The sequence below is a fragment of the Strongylocentrotus purpuratus genome, unplaced genomic scaffold, assembly GCF_000002235.5.
Source record: "Strongylocentrotus purpuratus isolate Spur 01 unplaced genomic scaffold, Spur_5.0 spur5_scaffold_1, whole genome shotgun sequence".
NCBI classification, from domain to species: domain Eukaryota; kingdom Metazoa; phylum Echinodermata; class Echinoidea; order Camarodonta; family Strongylocentrotidae; genus Strongylocentrotus; species Strongylocentrotus purpuratus.
In genome coordinates, this window is record NW_022145594.1 from 25,467,121 (window position 1) to 25,479,313 (window position 12,193).

General features: G+C 38.0%; 1 protein-coding gene across 1 annotated transcript; it reads right to left on the bottom strand.

Moving 5' to 3' along the window:
* Positions 1–282: 282 nt before the first annotated feature.
* LOC100893271 (zinc finger protein with KRAB and SCAN domains 3) lies at positions 283–10,800 on the bottom strand. Its single transcript, XM_030978645.1, has 9 exons — positions 10,623–10,800; positions 9,186–9,279; positions 8,251–8,460; positions 7,907–7,957; positions 5,273–5,362; positions 3,593–3,667; positions 2,101–2,211; positions 1,040–1,783; positions 283–347 (listed from the first exon to the last, which is right to left on the bottom strand). Exons 2-9 carry the CDS (start codon positions 9,193–9,195, stop codon positions 283–285), a joined length of 1,356 nt encoding a protein of 451 aa, XP_030834505.1. The 5' UTR covers positions 9,196–9,279; positions 10,623–10,800.
* Positions 10,801–12,193: the final 1,393 nt, after the last annotated feature.

The following is a 12,193-nucleotide window of genomic DNA, read 5'->3' on the forward strand; positions in this document are numbered from 1 at the left end:
GGGGGGGGGGCGGGGGGCTTTTAGATTGTAGATCATTCAAAAGTATTTTTTTACCAGTATGTGTATACATGTACATATGATCTTTCAGGTGACCAAACTATCCAAACTTCTTATTTATTTTAGAGCACATCTTTCTGTCTTCAGGGCCAACATTTGAAAAAAGAATTAGGAATTTTTAGCACGGTATGCCTTCGAAAATAAGAAATCCCATTTGCAGTGGCAGTGTAACTGGAAATACGCGGTAAATCTGTACCAAAAAGCGAATCCCAATTCGCTGCTCGATCATGCAGCTTTTTCAACGCAATCAATATGTGATCTCCCAAACCGCGGGACATGATCAAACAAGCCTAATTTGGCAACAACAAAAAAATAAAAACTAAAATAAAAATGGCAGGTATGTCTAATGGATGGTGAATGCTTCCTCTGAACAAACTCCCTCTCCACATTCACAAACCTAGCCGATTGTAAATACCAGCATGATGCCTCCTTAAATGATCAACAAGCCAACTTTGATGATAAAAGCCTTGGTTACATTCAGAACATGCAAACGGTTTAAAAACTCCTTTCCCAAGTCTAATCGTGTTAGACCCTGAAGGTAGAATAATACTTGATTCTTTGCCCTCTTCTGCCTCACATTCTCTTGCAGTGAGGTTTGACTCGGGTACATCATCATTGATCAACTTTGCATTTTCTGTACAACTTGCACCATTCTCAGATTTGCTAAGTCTTTTGTCATTTACCGGTACACTCTTCTGTCGATTTTCATTCAGTTCCTCTCTATCAATTCCTCCTACAGGAACACTTGAAGACAACCCTTGTTCAAGGCTATTCTTTATGCCATTTTCTGCATTGCTAAGTCCCTGCCTTGGGCTATTCAAACAATCATGTGGGTTAACATTGGGTTGTTTTGTCTCACATTTAATTGATAGAGCAGCATTTAGAGGTAAAATCTTCACATATCCAGAGCAATACGGCCTTTCTGCATCGTGTACCGTCTTCAGTTGGGTCAGATCTATCCCTCCAGGAATTTGGCTCTCACATTGAGCACACTGATTCAACTTCTTTCCCCTGCATGTTCTCTTATGGCCGTCGAGTTGCTTATCAGTTAATATATCTCCGCATTCACAGGTCGTTTTGTAAATGCTCCTGTGGCGTATTTTGAAGTGGTACTCCAGATCCCTCAGTCTTACGAAACCTTTCCGACATTGAGGGCATTCGTAAGGGCTCTCTCCTGAATGTATCCTATACTTGTGTTCTTTCAGGTGATATCGCTTAGAAAACCTTTGACTGCACGTCGGACAAGCGTATGTCCTAGGAACTGGGGCTTCAACCTTAACTATAGCTTTGTCAGCTTTTGAAGATAGAGCCACATTTGCTTCACTGCCGTCTTCACTCTCAGTTATTTCCTCTGCCTTGATATGTCCCATCCCAACATTACTGGGCAGCTTAGCATGCTTACTTCTACCGTGTTCCGAGTTCCTTTGCCTCGATTCCTCGAAGACATTTCTACAGCCCCCTGAAGAAACTCGAGATGTTGCCTGTAGGCCTACTCCCTCTTCTTCAACAGAATCTTGTTTGGTATCTAAGAGAACATGCCTCGATTCCTTGATGACATTTCTGCAGCCCCCTGAAGAGACTTGAGATGCAGCCTGTACTCCCTCTGCTTCTTCGACAGAATCTTGTTTGGTATCTCCAACAAAAGTCTTCTCCTTTGGTTGAGCTTCCAAAGTCCATTGCTGCAAACTACTTTGTTCCAAGGCCATGTCTCCTTTGGAACAGGGACCTGGTGAAAATGCACAAATCGTTGACAAGATGGCATTTTTTTTATACAGGGAAATAATAGTAACAGGGATGATATTTACATAGGCCCCCCAAATAAACATCATTGGCCAGCATCCAGGGGCAGAGCCCCGGAAAGGGGTTCAGGAGAACAACGTCTCCTGAAGTTTCTGCCTTCTGATGGACTTAAATGTTAAATTTCTATTGGATTTAAATGCTCAAATAAATTTACAAAAGATCAGAATATCATGCCTGTAACAACAACAAAAATAATAATAATAATTCAAAGTAGAAGAAGACGAAGTAGTAGTTAATTATTACCAGTCTCTTGTTGGCAAACCTCTTCCTTGAGTTCTTGTTTGATGAAGTAAATCTTGAATCCATCACTTCTCTGGAACACCACCTTCTCTTCTTTGTCGATCATAAGGCTTCCTATGGCAAAAGCACATCAAAAAAAAGAAATGCATTAAAACATTTGGAAAATATATATAATATATATTATCAAGAAAGACTGCATTGTGTACAAACCTAAATAGTATTTCATAGAATCCCATACTTGGCATATTTCACATCATGGTATTCATGAAGCACGTCCATTACTTTGGCAGAGATTATTCTAAAATACACAAAGTGGGACTTCTCCACGTGTAACAGATCAATGGGTATTTGGGGCCATTGGTACCCCGAACTAACTACAAACTGGTCTATTCTCTCTGGGTCCCAACCTACGAACACCATCTTAAAGCCTATCTGCACTAGTTTGGCCAGGATAAACTAGGCGTTGTGGCGTGCGCCTGTAATCCAGCTATAAAGTGGAAGTTACAAACTGATTCAGCCGAGGACGCAGGTTCGAAACTGAGACACGTCTTTTGGATTGTGACGTTTAAAGGTCGGTCCCAGACGTAAATAATCATATCTGATTGATACACGTCTGTAAAAACCCAATACACACACACACTGGCCAGGAGGGATTAGACCTCCCTGCATGGTCACTGACAGGTGGTATCTCATCAAATCAGCTCTCAATTAACATAAGCAAAAGGGGATCATGGGGGAACCATGGGTACCGCTTGGGTATTGTTTGCTATATATATAGAGGGCGCAAGTAGCTACATGTATAAGTACAGGGATGCCAGTTAGAATTTATGAGAGGGCCTGTAAATCACCTAGAATGAGCTATTTTGTACACACTGAAAAAGCCTAAACTATGGTCTGAAAATACCTCGCCAGGGCCTGAATTCAAGCTATTGCCTGAAAACTGGCATCCCTGTAAGTAGTGCAGTGGGGCTGTTAGTTATGATAAGATAAGATATAAAGTGATAAACCATGGTTGTTGTTTTGTAACATATGTTTAATATAATAAATAAATAAATAAATAATTAATATAATTAACTTGAGCTCTTTTCATAGGCTCTGTAGGAAGATACAGAAATATGAAGCCCATTGCACATTAATGGCATTATATATATAAACAAAAACCATCATGGTTTACTGCATCATATCTGACACTATGAGCATGACGGACAAAGAAAGAGGACAAAATATACAGTTCCTCATTCTACCCTCCACAATTGCTGTTGTAGACAAATGAACATCCCTTCACTGCTTTTATGTAAAAATGTGTAGAACAGGTGAATATGCATGTGACACCTGTTCTACACATTTTTACATAATAGCAGTGAAGGGATGTTCCTTTGTCTACCACAGCAACACAGAATGAGGAACTGTAAATTTTGTTCTCTTTCTTTGTCTGTCATGTTCATAGTGTCAGTGAGGAACCAGGAAATGATGAGAACTTTGGGACAATGATTACCTTCTTGTCCACTTTGTAGCGTTGGACACTGGCTGTCACCATCCACATAGTCATCTTTCTCGATTTTGATGACAACTGAAAAATAAAAATCAATTTAAACATAATAACATACGATTACTTTTAATCTCGGTTGAGAATCGAATTTCTACTTATCTGCAAAACTCCCCTTTCAGCACCCTATGTACTATATCTGACTACAATCCGCAGTAATCAACTCTCAAAAATGTTAATTTTGAGATCCATATTTTCTGTCTTTAACGGTCCTCTGTAGAGCGCCAAAATTTGTGACGTCCCATGTGAGAAACAGCTAGCCACAAAATGGCATATTACACCTTTCCATGATATCTCCACATGTATATGATTTTTCAGCAAATTCTTCATGTTTTTCAAGAGAAAATCTTTCCAACTGTATATAATTTGTCCATAATTGTCAGTTGTCGTCAATTTTCTTTGGGTGATTACTTTAATGATCAAGGATCTGGATAATCATATGATTAGTAATCTCTGAAATCCAATGGATTTCGATCAAGCTTCCTTAAAGAAGGAAACACAAAATCGGCTCAGAATCGTAGTGACATCTGGGAGTCGTTTAATGAAACAATTAGTTGGTGGTTTTCACTGACTACCGGTAATATCATGTTCACCGACAATTTAGTCAGCGCTGACTAAATTTGACCAATCACAGGCCTGGAAAATAGTCGGTGACAAAAGAATTGTCGGTGAACATGATATTAGTGGCTGAAAACCACCGACTAATTGTTTCATGAAACGCCCCCCAGGGGATCTAGGGATTTGAAGCTGATTCAGCTTTTATTCTGACTTGAAGGCTTAAATGCACTAAAATTCCAGTTGTTAGTATTCCTATCATTACTTAGAACTTAAATCAAAAGGATGACGTTGATTTAGATTCCCAGATCTAATATAATTGCCATTCATTCAAATATCGGATCGAAGGAGGATCGTATAGTATGTGGTGGGCTTTAGGCTACTAGGCCTACTTCTTCTTCGAATTGAGGATTATCAATATTTATGATTACACGATTATTAACCATATGGATAGTATACAAAATAGGCATTGGGCTATAACTGGAAATTAGACTGAATGAACAATAGACCAAAATGGGTAGTAGACTTATTGGAGATTAGACCAAATGGTGATTAAACCAAATGTCTTTAAGCTTAAAGGTAAAGACCAGTATTGGAAACGCCACAATTTAAAAAAATGAAATGGAAGCTCTCATTACCAGTCATGTGAAAGAATATGTTTTGACTAATACATGATGATAAAATGATTTGCCGGGAAACCGCCAACTAATTCATATATTTGATAAATTTGTTTCTCTCATGGTCTGTGAGAGATATAGGGTAGTCCCATATACATCTTTCTGTGTATAGTGCTTGTAACTTTACGAAGAATGGGCCAAATTTCTTATCATTTTGATGATTCCAGAACCTTGCAGATGCTAGATGCTAGATATGATCAACCTTTTCTGATCGATTCCACAACGTTTCTTTCACAATGCAATCGCATGACCATAACTGGATCTTTACCTTTAAATGGTCATTAGACCAAATGATAAGTAGGTGTAGAACATATGGGAATAGACCAATTGGGTAGTAGACCAACTGGTTGTAGACCAAACAGCAATAAACTCATACATCATGACAAAACAGTCTTACCTTCTTGTTTACAAATTTTCACAGCCATGGGAGGCTTGAAACAGAGACCATTGTCCATTGCACTGTCCATCTTTTCTTCTTTGATTTTATCTGGAAAAACAAACAAAGAAAATCATTCACAGTATTAATTGAACTCTAGACATCTCTTTAAGGGGGCCAGTCTGGTAAAATACAGTGAAATGCAAGTTGATAAAGAATTCTGAATAAATCATTCATTTTATTAAGTAAACTCTTATTAAGCATATATTTTGGGAAAGCTGAGAGTGAGACAATGGAGAATCTAAATCTTTTGGAGAAATTTATGTATCTCATTAAATATGCAAATTATATGCAAATTTTTCAAGGACATGAATATTCAGAAAATATTGTGGTGCTTGATCTCTGTACCACTACTGTAATTGTAATTACAATATCAAGGCACTTTTATGTGATTTTGATAGTACATGGAATGCACAACAGTCCTATGACACTGTTTGAATAATTTTCATCATTTACATCAAACTATAATATTTAAATGAAAAATAGAAATTAGAATGATTTTTGTTAACAATTTTGCTTGTGAGGTATTTACTGTATGTGCAAAAGACATCATAGGAATTAGGATCATTTGTTGTATGAAAACGAGTGTTAACGGTTACCGGTACTGCCAATTTTGAAGTAATTCTAATGAATATTTTTCAAGTTATAGCAATTTTTGTCACAAATTTCTAATTCAGAGATAATTAGCATATTATAAAGGAAATATTTAAAAGTGGTGATTTCCGTTTCTGGGCATATTTGTTACTTCAAACACAGGTTCCAACAATAAATTTGATCCAAAGTGGGATAAATTGACCTGCAATTGCCAGTTTGATCAGTTGCACTAGAGTGACTCCATGCAGGCAGCCATCTGTACACAAATGCCCTGACCCTACTACTAGGCCAATAGATGGCAGCAAACACATTAGTGTCCTGTCAGTTACATCCAGAGGTCCAAATTGCAACACTAAAATGTGGTCAATTTTGATTATTTTGAAAATTTTGGACCAAAAATATCCAATTCCGGTTAAAAAATTATCACATCGGGTCTGATAATTGGCTTACCTGATATTTTCTTTGCCCTAAAATACGATCATATACTAAAAATATCACGATTGAATGTTTAATGTTTTTTTTACATATACATGGAGGTAGGCATTACAAGACACTGTATTAATAAGGTGCCTGAGAAGGCAGGTGCCGAATACAGGTGATGTAACTTCTAATCTTAATTGGCACTAGCTGCTCCCTTTATTTCCCCGATGCCCATGGCGTAAGTCATCACCCTTTTGAGAGAAGCGGTGCGGTGAGCACAGATAGCCGAGCTCTAAATTAGGCCGCTGAAGGAAAATTCAAGCTCGGGTCACTGCCACGAGAAAGTGAACTTGTAAAGTTGTATTTGTTGTAAATGTAATCTCACTTCAATTGTAGTCTTTATTTTCATTGAATTTCAGTATTCTCCCATAATTGCATCAGTTGGAGAACAAGAGGAGGGTTTTCAGTATGATATTATATTAAAAGTATATTCACAAATCAATGTAAACATGAAAATATGGCAACATATCAGTTTTTCTGATCAACTGGTGTCTGGTTTGGTAGTAGTCCAGAATCTAGCCGATCTAATTTTGATCTCCACCGTACCACAACAAGGCAATGCGACCTCCCCCTACTTACTCGCTGCCAGCCATTGCGAGAAAATCGAGAGGCTTAATGTACAGGCCTTGTACTCGTTTCTCGAAAACCAACAACAAGACAGTCATAACTAAGTCCTAAAGTAATAGACAAACTGACAAACAATGGAACACTCATGGTGCATGACACATACCTGATTGCCAAGAACTTTCTAGAAACACTTCATCCCCCTGGTGGTAATATGGTGCGTCCTCCAGTACATGACCTGAACAAAATGAACATTTATATTTTTGCTTGTTAAGGTATACAGACACGAATGGTAAGATAATTATACAAGTCCAGGGTTCAGTGACACAAAGACGTAACTCCATATTTTGCCAAAATGAGTATTTGATATCAAAATGTTCTGAAAAATGTCCTAGTGAAACATAGACTTATCTCCTTAGGGCCCAAGTGCTCAGCGACAACATAAAACACTTTTTCTCAAAATGGCCAAAATAGAGTTAGGTCTTTGTGTCACTGACCCCTCAAAGTAGTGTATTGTAAACAAGGAGATGAAAGCTGCAATTCCAGATGCATAATTTATCAAAAAATTAAGGAAACGATGAGCACAGAGATCAATGGAGAATGAAATAAAATCATATCCTAATATATATATATATATATACCAAGAGGAGAAGTTCCAAGTTTCAAATACAACAAAACCACATGATAAAGACATAATTTACGTCGAAAATTTGTGATCTAATATGAACTGTAAGATTTGTTTTCATGAGCTAGTGAAATCTTTGCTTCTGATTGGTTATCTGCAGATTTGGCACTGATTTTTGTCATTTGTCATTGAAAAAAGGGCTTTGTGAAACGGGTCCCTGGAGTTGCAGGACATAAATGAGTATCAATCATCTCCTACAATATTGCTATAATGCCAACAGAAGGTGATTACTAGAATATTAATTGTCATGGGGAAAAAAGGAAAATAAATACCATGCAGAGTTTCCCTCTGTGGTACTTGAAGTCGAGCCTTTGATTCCCCTTCTGGTGGAAAAGTAAGACAGTATTACGATTTATGACGGCATGTTACAAACTGAGTCGCAATAACTGAGCCAATTGTAATGTGGAAAAAAGGAAAAAAAATACCATCAGGAGTTTTCCTCTGTTATATACTGCAATCAAAACTTGTGAGACACCATAAGATGTGTACGAAAAAAAAACACATCACCTGCACTTGACGTTCATAACGGCAGGTGGTTGGATAATTTTGATTTGTTTCTTTTAGCATGTGAATTCATGTCAAAGCTCTAAATATAAATATAATAATAACTACTTACTTTTCTTTGGGGCTTTTCTTTTTCTCTCTTTTGACCTTTTTTTGATAAGCCCAGTTTCAGGATCTGGTCTATTATAGACCCACACTGAATCCTTTTTGCGTTTTTGCTTGGGTTGATCGAGTCCTAGGTCTTGAGCAAGTTTCTGGCTTGCTGCTTTGAATTCTGCATCCCAGTCTTCTGATGTCCAACTCTGACGACCTTTTTTCTTCCCTACATAGATTAAAGAATATCACAGAAAGTGTGTTACAATAAAAGCACAATTCACTTTCGTCTTTAAATGAATATGCTGTACCGGTAGGTTTTTCTGAAGGCAACAAAAGGCATTCTTCAAGAACCAACTACAATTTACAAAGATCATGCTGACTAACAGATTTCGCAAATACGATTTGTCATCAAATTTGATAGCTTGTTCTTCACAAATATAATTACAAATTATGATGATAATTAATAATAATAGCAATACAAATGATGATGATGATGATGATGATAATGATGATGATGATGATGATGACGATGATGATGATGATGATGATGACGACGATGATGATGATGATGATGATGGTGGTGGTGATGGTGGTGGTGGTGGTGGTGTGGTGGTGGTGGTGATGATGATGATGATGATGATGATGATGATGATGATGATGATGATGGTGGTGGTGGTGGTACGTGATGATGATGATGATGAATTGATAATGATGATGATGATGATGATGATGATGATGATGATGATGATAACTATAATAATAATAACAATCATCATCACCATCATGTGGGTTTACATGGCGAGATTGTTTTCTGTATTTTCACCTCCATAAATAAAGTTTGTGTGAAGGTGCTTTAACTTTCAGAATCATCATCATCATCATTAAAATATCAATATATATGAAAACTAAAATGAAAACTATTTCAAGTGGAAAATGTCATGCACGATATACCTGCAGACATGCTGATAAAAATATGGGTGAAAATTCTTCTATAAATTATCCTGCCCTCAGCATCGACGTCACTCGGTCAAATGCGTCAATCCAACTGAAAAAAATTGAAAAGAAATATATAGTTAGAAATGACATGAGCATGCTTGCAAAGGTCAGTCACATTTTCAATCAATCCTGCAGCTTAATTCAAAGAATTTATATTTCTATCACATGTCATATGGTAAAATTGTAAATAACTGTTATTTACGGATGCTACCATGCAGTGGCGGATCCAGGCACCCCCCTGGAAAAAATGTGTAAAAACAAGCGTTAATTTTACCTTTTTTTGGAGATGCCCCCCCCCCTGGCGCTCAAGGGATGGGGGGGGGGGGGGGTGCGATTTTTTGAAATTTTCAAGGGTCAAGAAAAAATAATTAGTGCTCACTACCCCAAAATTTGAAATTTGGCCCCCCCTCCCCTAAGAAATCCTGGATCCGCTTCTGCTACCATGTTAAGATTGTTTGATTCGTGCAATCAGGGAGAAAACATAAGGAAGCGTTAAAGTGCCATTCTACTTGAGGACATGACGAGATATTTCATCTTGTCAAGTCGACTTAATATCCATATCATGTCGACATGTAAAGATATTTAACCTACCATGTCGACTTATCAACTTTTATTAGTCGACATGGCGAAATAAATTATCTTGCCAAGTCGACTTCACAAAAAGTTCATGTCGTCATGGCGACATAAGTTATCTTACCAAGTCGACTTCTAAAACATACATGTCGTCATGGCGACATATATTATCTTACCAAGTCGACTACCCAAAAAGTAATGTCGACATGGCGAAATAAATTATCTTGCCAAGTCGACTTCACAAAAAGTTCATGTGGATATTATGTGGATATTAAGTCGACTTGACAAGATGAAATATCTCGTCATGTCGTCAAGTAGAATGGCACTTTAACGCTTCCGTAAAAACACTAGCTGGTTCAACTATATATTTATCAACAAATTCATTTTACCAACAAACAAAAAAATTATAACTGTGAAATATTCAAACGTGAACAATAACAATGAAGATATTACAAAAATATAAATTTAATACATAAAAACAACAAATTCGATATAATTTTATATTCTCAAAAAGATCGATCTTAATGATAATTAAGGGTAAGGGCATATGATAATATTTACACACATGATGTACATACATGTACACATTCTAACGGGAAATGAAACGATTGCAGTGGTGTTTTTGTTGAGCTATGGAGCATGGTTGCAAGCCTGCGCCCGAGAAGACAGGTGCAACCCTTTCGAGAGAAGCGCTTGCACACCGAGCACAGCCGAGCTCTAGGCCGCTGAAGGAAAAATCCAGGGCCGGGTCACCGCTCGCTGCCGCTGCCAGCTGCCATAATAAAGTGAACTTGTCTTTTGTTGTAAATGTAATCTCACCTCGATTGTTGTCCCTATTTTCACCGATTTTTAACATTCTACCATGCCTGTCTGTGGATCGGTGTAATGGTGGTGTACCCTCGAAGAAAAAAAAAATCGGCAGATGGCCTGGTAACTTATGGTGCCAGATTCACTACGTCCTTTGTTTTTATTTTTCTTCTATCACACTAGATTGTACGCATCGTTCCCACACGTATACACACATGCACAGCAAGCGCGCGTTCTCTCCCACTACACTGCGGTCAGTGGTTTTTCCACTGATGCGATCTTGGATCCCGCCCCGCCCCCCCCCCCCCAACTCAGTGTTATTTAGGGTACGCGTATGCTCGTTCCCTCTTTTTGAAAGCACCCCCTATAGTCCAGGCTAGAGAGCAAGGAACCTTGTTTTTTTATATATACAATGTTTTTTGATGGTTTCTTATCAATTTGAGGGTGCTGATTCCAAATCCGATGAGTGCCAGACGCGAAACCTTGAGCATTTTGCGTAAAACGCGAAAATTCAAAATGGCCGCCAAAATGGCCGCCAAATCATGAAAACGCTTATTATATGGCCATTTAAAAGGTTATTTGATGTTTTCTTGTCAATTCGAGGGTGCTGAATCCGAATCTGATGAGTGCCAGACGCAAAACCTTGAGCATTTCTTGTAATATGCGAAAAAATTCAAAATGGCCGCCAAAATGGCCGCCAAATCATGAAAAAGCTTATTATGGCCATTTAAAAGATTTTTTGATGTTTTCTTGTCAAATCAAGGGTGCTGAATCCGAATCCGATGAGTGCCAGACGTGAAACCTTGAGCATTTTTCGTAAAACGCGGAAACAAAAAATCAAAATGGCTGCCAAAATGGCCGCCGAATCATGAAAATGCTTATTCTATGTCCATTTAAAAGGTTCTTTGATGTTTTCTTGTCAATTCGAGGGTGCTGATTCCAAATTCGATGAGTGCCAGACGCGAAACCTTGAGCATTTTACGCAAAATATGATTATTATTTTTGTAGTCGATACCGATATAGTGAACCCAGCAGGCTAACTAACAAAGTTTACTTTGTGTAATGGGAAAGTTATATACACGTATAAATAAAATAATGAATAAATGAGCATATAGATGATATAGATATTCATTGTAAACCATATTTTTGTCCATTATAGACAAACATTTACCATAATAATATTGAAGTCTTTCTAGTCTTACCACCTCCATAATAGCAGTGCCGAACAATGTCAAATATTATTAGTCTTCACAACTGCTCATGTCACTGTCACTCTCTTCTGATGTCTTGTTCATTGGATTTTGGCAGCGGACATCGCCCTTACAGCGGCAGAATTCCAAGCATGCCAATGACGGTTTGGTGCAGCTGCACTGGGCTGTTCTGCAGTCGCTCTTACACCCACACTTAATGATATTGAGGACTTCTTCCGGTCGACTGGCTGATCATTTTCGAGATAGACGGGTTGAATCGTAGAAGACTTCATCCTCCATCCATTCTTCAATGGGTCTAGGGCTGGGGGTACTGGCTTGCCAGCAGCCACCCACAACGCTACTTGATAATGGGCACGCTGGCAATGTGGCCAA